Source organism: Mesoplodon densirostris, chromosome 16 (assembly GCF_025265405.1).
Source record: "Mesoplodon densirostris isolate mMesDen1 chromosome 16, mMesDen1 primary haplotype, whole genome shotgun sequence".
Taxonomy (NCBI): Eukaryota; Metazoa; Chordata; class Mammalia; order Artiodactyla; family Ziphiidae; genus Mesoplodon; species Mesoplodon densirostris.
Window position 1 is genome coordinate 26,129,221 of NC_082676.1, and position 7,910 is coordinate 26,137,130.

At 51.8% G+C, this 7,910-nt stretch overlaps 1 protein-coding gene across 2 annotated transcripts in view; it reads left to right on the forward strand.

Moving 5' to 3' along the window:
- Positions 1-7,306, forward strand: part of SNTA1 (syntrophin alpha 1) — a 28,177-nt gene extending 20,871 nt beyond the window's left edge. Inside the window, exons 4-8 of one of the 2 annotated variants that reach the window (XM_060077761.1) lie at positions 1,617-1,824; positions 1,974-2,104; positions 4,315-4,511; positions 5,222-5,409; positions 5,494-7,306. In XM_060077761.1, the coding sequence (XP_059933744.1) occupies positions 1,617-1,824; positions 1,974-2,104; positions 4,315-4,511; positions 5,222-5,409; positions 5,494-5,586 (817 nt within the window). In that variant the 3' untranslated portion in view covers positions 5,587-7,306. Of the gene's footprint in view, positions 1-1,616; positions 1,825-1,973; positions 2,105-4,314; positions 4,512-4,799; positions 4,871-5,221; positions 5,410-5,493 lie in introns of those variants that run through there. The other variant, XM_060077763.1, reaches the window with a different exon arrangement.
- The last annotated feature ends 604 nt before the right edge of the window (positions 7,307-7,910 follow it).

Consider the following 7,910-nt stretch of genomic DNA (forward strand, 5'->3'; position numbering starts at 1 on the left):
CAGACCAGGGATTGAACCCGTGCCCTCGGCAGTGACAGTGCAGAGTCCTAACCACTGGACTGCCAGGGAATTCCCCTTCTGCCATCATTATTGTGGATTTTCTTCTTCCTGGAAGCAGGATGATGGCTGCATCTCCAAGCATGTGTCCATATGCCAGACAGGAAGAAGGCAAAGGACAAAGGAACTTTTCTCCTGGTATTTTGTTCTATTGCTGCATAACAAGCCATCCAAAAATTTAGTGGCTTAGAAGATAACAGTTTATTACTTTTCACAATTCTGTAATCTGGGCTGGATCAGCCGGCCAGTTCTGTTCTATGTGATATCTGCTGGGCATGGAAGTCCAAGGTGGCTGTTTCACCCACGTGCCAGCTGGGGTGGTTGGAACAGCTAGAGGCTGGCTAAGCATTCCTCTTTCAGTATGACCTTTCTATATGGCTAGCTTGTTCTTCTCAGGGTGGGTGGCCTCGGGCTAGTTGGATTTCATGATGGCTTGGGAATGCCGGAATGGCACGGGAATGCTGGAATGGCACTTCTGCCACATTTTATTTGTCAAACCAAGTCACAAGGCCAAGTAGAGGAGAAAGCAGCTTCACCTCTTGATGAGAGAGGTGCACCGTGTGTATAGGGAGGGATGAATTTGGTGGAGGCCACCTTTGGAAACTAACTACCACAGCTGGGAACGCTTTACCTTTCATTTGGGAAAGGACACCCTCCCCAGAGCCTTCTCTCTCTCATCAGTCAGAACTGGGTGGATGGCCAGGGCTAGCTGCAAGGGAGCTCTGTAGTGGAGGAAGGCAGAGGCGGAGGGCATTGGAATGGATGTGTGTGAGCCGTTCTTCAGTTTCTGACCCACTTCACTGTTTACAGAAAAGCCAAAGGGGAGTGAATCTTTAATGCCCCACAGAACATTTGAAAGTCCTCTCCCGGTCACTAACTCCTCTTGTACCTCCCTGAAACCTTTCCCCCACACTTACCTGTGTGGCTTTTTATCTCCCTGCCCTTTTCCCTTCTCCATTCCCCAGCTCTTTTTTCTTTCCACACCATGGATCTTAGTTCCCCAACCAGGGATCGAACTTGTGCCCCTTGCATTGGAAGCGTGGAGTCCTAAGCATCAGACTGCTAGGGAAGTTCCCCGCCCCCCACCTCTTTTTATGTAGACCATCTCAGGCTACTAAGCCTCTTCAGTTGCTGTGTCCACGCCCCTACCCCGTCAGTGCGTTACTTTGGTTCTGTACCACAAAGGAGAACCTGGGAGATGGCCTAGCAAGACAGTCCTTCTCCTTAGAAACCAGGACAGGGCAAAATCATGAATCCTCGCACAGTGATAATTTTGGCCCCCGTCACACATGTTTGAGTGTGTGTGTATTTGTGTGTATATGCCTATGGGTGTGTGTGTGAGATAGTCTCTTATCCTGAGATAAGACAGATAAGCCCCCTGAGGCTCCAACAAGTGTGGCTGGAGCCCTGCAGCAAGTGTCGCTCCTGATTCTGTCATGGACATCCCCTGTGGTTTCTTCTGGTTTTGTGGTAGATGGAGTTTCTTGGGCCAGATTTCAGGGTTGGGTACCTGCAGCCCAGTGGATGGGCCCTCCCCTCCACCTCATTTGTGCCTGCAGGTATCTGGAGATCTGTTCAGCAGATGGCCGGGACACCCTCTTCCTGAGGGCTAAGGATGAGGCTAGCGCCAGGTCGTGGGCAGCTGCCATCCAAGCCCAGGTCAACGCTCTGATGCCCTGGGTCAAGGACGAGCTGCAGGCACTGCTGTCAGCCACCAGCACAGCCGGGAGCCAGGACATCAAGCAGATCGGCTGGCTGACTGAGCAGGTGCCTGCAGGGCCCGGGACCTATCCTCCCCACTCTTCCCTTGTCCTGGAGCTGACCCAAATCCCATTGCCCCGCACTGCCTCACCCCTCCCTGGCCCTCTGACCTCTCCCCTCTCCGTCCCTCCTCCCTGCTGCCTTGCCCCCTGCAGCTGCCCAGTGGGGGCACAGCACCCACCGTGGCCCTGCTGACCGAAAAGGAGCTGCTCCTCTACTGCTGTCTCCCCCAGACCCGTGAGGCCCTGAGCCGGCCGGCCCGTACTGCCCCGCTCATCACCACCAGGTATCCGCGGACAGGCAGGGCTGTGTGTCCCACCCAGCGCTTGGGGGGTGATGCTCTAGATGGACCTCAGAAGCTGGGGACTCCAGCCCATCCTGCCCTGAGTTATTCCCCAGGTGGCCTGAAGCGAGTCTCTGCCTTGTCTGGGCCCTGGTTTCCTCATCTGTAAAATGGGGGCTTGGAACAGAAGGATATGAGGTCCCACCAGTCACTCATTCATTGATGCCTACTCTGCCCAACCTTGTGCTGTGTGGTTCGGGAGACAGAGAGCCCCCAGAGGCTCTGCCCTCAGGGAGTCCCCAGCCTGGCAGGGGAGACTGACCCGGGAACAGCCTTTAGGATGCAGAGTTGTAGGGACCACTTAACTCTACCTGGCCTGGTGGGGGAAGTCTTCGGGCAGAAGGTGACATTTGAGCTGGACTTTGACAGATGAGTAGAAGTTTGCTATTTAAGAAAGGCTGGAAAAGCATCTCACGCAGAGAGAACAACATAGTCAAAGGTACAGAGGCATGAAGGGCTCTTGCACGTTCATGGAGCCGTGAGTGTGCTATAACAGTTTGTAGACTCTCTGCAGGAAAGGGAGAGAAATGAGGCAGGGAGTTGGCAGGGCCTGATCTTGCGGAGCCTCTATTGGCTGGTTAAGGAATGTTAGCCTTATCTTAAGAGCTGGGGCAGAGTTGAAGAGTTTTAGCCTGGGAGTGAGGTGGCTCTTTGGGTGGCGTTTTTTGTGTGTGTGTGTGTGGTACGCGGGCCTCTCACTGTTGTGGTCTCTCCCGTTGCGGAGCACAGGCTCCGGATGCGCAGGCTCAGCGGCCACGGCTCACGGGCCCAGCCGCTCCGCGGCACGTGGGATCCTCCCGGACCGGGGCACGAACCCGTGTCCCGTGCATCGGCAGGCGGACTCCCAACCTCTGCGCCACCAGGGAAGCCCTGGGTTGTGTTTTAAAAGAATCCATGTTGCTGCCACCTGGAAAATACGCTGGAGGCGGGGGATGGGAGCAGTCATGCAGGAGAGCTGGTGGAGGTGGGTGGAGGCAGCAGATGGAGAAGAAAGGCCGCATTTGCATTGGAAGACACATGGGTGGTAAAATTAACCAGGCTTAGTACTCACCAGATGGGGAGGGTGGGGGAGGTGTCCGGATGAATGGATGAACGGGAGGTTTGGAGCTTGTGTCTGGGGGAGCAGTGGGACTGGGGGTGGGAGTGCAAAGGAGGAGGTCAGAGCAAGACGCTGAGTTGAGTCCAGAGTGTGCGAGGGACAGGTAGGGAGCTTGGGTAGGAAACTTGGAGACTTGTGGGTCTGTAGTTTAGGGCTGCAAAGTAGGGGACTACAGACCCACAAGTCTCCAAGTATCAGAAGCAGCTCCAAGGGGGAATGAAGCTACGAGAGAAAGTATGTGGAGTGAGGAGCAAAGTGGGCTAAAGGACAGAACTCTGGGGTCTGCTGCCCAGAGAGGGGCATTGAACTGCCCAAGGTTACACAGCAAGTGAGAGTCAAGCTGCGGGGTCTGGGCCCTTGTTGGACATGTCTCCTCACTCTGGGCTGGGCTCTGGCGTACGTGTCAGGAGCCTGCTGCCTACTAGGGATAAGCAGGTCATGAATTGCCTGCCTAATTAAGTGATTCATTAATTCAGGTCACAAATGTTTACTGAGCACCTACTATACGCCAGGCATTGTTTTACTTGCTGGGAATATAGTGGCGAACAATTAGACAAAAATTTGTACCCTAGATGATATTCTGGAGAAAAAGACAAAAGCCAGCCGAAACAGTGAAAAGTAATTATAACTTCTGGTACCATAAAGAAAAGTAAGGCTAGTGAGTGATAGGGAGGGGTGCCGTTTTAGACAGAGAGGTCAGGGAAGGCTTCTCAGAGGAGATGGCACTTGAGCAAAGGTCTGAAGGAAGTGAGGGAGAGAGCAATGCAGATAATCAGGGAAGAGTGTGCTCGGCAGAGGGAACAGCAGAGGTGCTGAGGCAGGAGTGTGCTTGGCGTGTCTGAAGACACCAGAACGGTTGGAGCCGAGGGGGCAAGGGGAAGGGTGGCAGGAGATGGTCTCCTGTGAGTCAATCAGTGGCTGTCTGGAAGTCCTGTCCCCACATTAGGTGGTAAAGGAGTCGCAGGGTCCCTTCCCAGGTAACCACCCTTGTGGCCCAGAGCTACCTCCCTGCTGCCTGAGGCCTCATGCTTAGCCCTCTGCCCCCTGCCCCCAGGCTGGTGCACTCAGGCCCCTCCAAGGGCTCCTTGTCCTACGATGCAGAGCTCTCTTTTGCCCTGCGCACGGGTACGCGCCACGGTGTGGACACTCACCTGTTCAGCGTGGAGTCACCGCAGGAGCTGGCTGCCTGGACCCGCCAGTTGGTGGATGGCTGTCACCGGGCTGCTGAGGGTGTGCAGGAGGTGTCGACAGGTGGGCTGGGTGGATCTGGGAGTGCCTTTCTGGTAACGAGCCTCTTATCCCCAGGGGTATTCAAGTTTCCTTCTTTAGGGTGCTTCAGGAGGGGGAGAGAGAGTGGGATTTGGGGTCTCTGAGGGCCCTCTGTTTTGGATGTGCAGGTGCCCTGGTAGGTAGTGAGACTCTTTTCCCAGGGGTTTTCTTGTGCCGGCTTTTGACTCTGCTGGTGAGGATATGAGAGATGGCACTTGGAGTAGGGTTGCCAGAAAAAATACAGGACACTCACTTAGATTTGAATTTCAGGTAAAACAACAAATAATTTTTTGGTCTAAGTATGTCCAAATGATCCATCGCTTATCTGAAATTCACACTTAACTGGGTAAGTCTACAGGCCTCTAAGGTCTCCGAAGGCCATGCTTGGCGGGTCTGCTGATGCCTTTATAGGGAGTGGGCCTCCTGTCCAAAGCAGAGTTGAAGCTCCCCCTTTCCACCTTTGCTGCTGGCAGTGGGACTGGAAGTGGGGTATAGGTTTTCTGCCTGCTCATCCTTCTGTATTTCAGAGTGTGGGTGACTCTATACAGGGTGGGTATACAAATGGCATTGACAGTGAGCCTCCCACCTCCAGTGGCATTCAAGTTCCGCTTTTGGAGCTACCAGTGGGGATTGGAGGTAGGGCTTGCGGTCTCTGAGGTGTCGCTGTGCCCGTGCCCACACCCTCCCAACAGCCTGCACGTGGAACGGCCGTCCCTGCAGCCTGTCTGTGCATATTGACAAAGGCTTCACACTGTGGGCGGCCGAGCCAGGTGCGGCCCAAGTTGTGCTGCTCCGACAACCCTTTGAGAAGCTGCAGATGTCCTCGGACGATGGTGCCAGTCTCCTTTTCCTGGACTTCGGGGGCGCTGAAGGAGAGATTGTGAGTGGAGGGGCTGGGGGGTGATGCTGTCCTGGGGCCCAGGCTGGATGGGGCTCCTGACCCTTCTCTCCGTCCACCCTGCAGCAGCTGGACCTGCATTCATGCCCCAAAACAATGGTCTTCATCATCCACTCCTTCCTCTCGGCCAAAGTCACCCGTCTGGGGCTCTTAGCCTAGAGGTCGTCAGATGCATTAGCCCTGAAGAGGGGGTGTCCACCACACGGCCTGACCTGGCCCTCCGCTGATTGCCTGCTTACCACTGGGCTGAGGGAAGGGAGAGGAAAGGAACAAGGAGGCAGAGACCCAGCCCCTGAGAGAGGCTGGGACCCAGACTGAGGGCACAGTGGATCCTGCCAGTGATGTGGTAGCCTCCCTGCTGCTCCCCCCACCCACACCAGTGCCTTTTGTGGAGAGATATTTTGTGTACGCAGAAGCCATTCCGAGCCCGGGACCTGCCCCTCTGGGGATCTTGACCCTAGCTGACAACTGCCAGGCCTCCTAGGGGCCCCTAAACTGTCCCCAGAGGCCCCACCTGAAGCTGGAGTTCCCTGGGGTCTGTGTCAAGAGAAAGAGGAGGAGCCTTTCTGTTCATTTCTCCCATCAGCTCTACCACCTTGAGGCATCTGGTTTTTCTCTTCATCCTCTCTCTCTCATCCTTAGTCTCGGATAAATAAACAGCCTGTGAGTACATAGGCAGCCTGGCCCAGTGTCTGTGGTTTGTACCTTGGCCTGTGGGTGCTGTAGTGGCCCCTGTAGTCGCAAGAGGGACCAGACCCAGGACTGGAGCCCCTTTCCCTAGAGAAGAGCAGACCTTTAACCACAGGGCCAACAAAAGAATCTATTGGTTATCTACTGTTGCATAACAAATTACCCTCAAATTTCACAGCTTAAAACAGTGAACATTCTCTTTCAAGTTCTGTGGATTAGGAATTTGAGAGGGGCTAAGCTGGGTTGTTCTTGTCTCAGGGTCTTTCATGAGGTTATAGTCAAGGTGTCTGCTGCACTCATCTGAAGGCTTGACTGGGGCTAGAGGATCTGTTTCCAATATTTTTCACTTATGGATGTTGGCAGGAGGCCCTAGTTCCTCACCACATGGGCCTAATTATAGGGCTGCTTGAATGTGCTCATGACAAGGAGGTTGGCTTCCCCCAGAGTGACACAGAAGAGAGACCCAAGAGGGGTCCACAATGCCTCTTATCACCCAGTCTTGTATGTCACATACTGTCACTTTTGCTTTATTCTATTCATTAGAATAAATGAATAGAGTCACTAATCCCAGCCCACACTCAAGGGGAGGGGAATTAGGCTTCACCTCTTGAAGAAAGGAATGTCAAAGAATTTGTGGACCCATTTTATTTATTTAAACATTTTTTTTGTGGACCTATTTTAAAACCGTCATAGAGAGCCTCTCGCTCCTTTCCTGCAGAAGGGAGGACGCTTGGAGTATGCTTCGTGGAATGTTTCTTTGGAATCTATACCATGCAGCTGGCTGCAAATGAGCCCCAGTTTCTTGCGTTGTCCAGAAAATTACCGTGATGACAGTAAGGATAGCTTACACTTAGAGAGTGCTTGCTATGTGCTAGGCACTGTACATACATTTCCTCATTGGATCCTCACCACATATCTATGTTGATAGGCACGGCAGTCTCCATTACATAGGTAAGAAAACTGGGGCTCAGAACAGGAGAGTGACTTGCCCGAAGTCACACAGCTCTGAAATGTCTGAGCTTGATTCAAACTAGGTTTTTCTGACTTCAGAGCCCTTGTTCACCTTAGAGACTTTCTGGCCCTGCACCATCCACTAGAAATATAATGCAAGCCACATTTGTAATTACCAATTTTCTAGTAGCCATATTTTTAAAAGTAAGAAAAAATAGATGAAAATAATTTTAATAATAAATTTTATTTAACCCAGTAGATCCAAAATGTTATCACTTCAACACATATTATAAAAATTCATTAATGAAATGTTTTACATTCTTTTTCTCATACTGTCTTTGAAATCTGGTGTGTATTTTATACCTACAGCACATCTCTATTCAGATACCAAATTTTCATTGGAAACCTTTGATTGGTATTTAGATTTCATAAAGTTTCCAGTTGAAAAAATTAGATTCGTATAATCAAGTATTTCCAAATGTACTAAAGTTTTCCAATAACTGAATTATCAGTTTTTAAATTAAAATTCATTAAAATGGAATTAAATTCAGTTCCTCACTCACACTGCTTGCATATCACATGCTCAGTAGCCACATGTGGTTAGTAGCTACTGCATTAGACTAAGCAGTTCTAATCAGGTCCCACACGAAACTGAGGCCCACATAGATTCACGTAACAAGCCAGAGCCAGAGCTTGTTCTAGAAACCTGGGGAAATGCAGGTAAGCAGAGATATTCCAGCTTTGCCCACCTCAATCTGCCCACCCATTCGTCAATCCACTGTTCATTTGAGAAATACATAGTACACACCTACTTTGTGCTAATCCTTGGGTCCAGGAGCCAA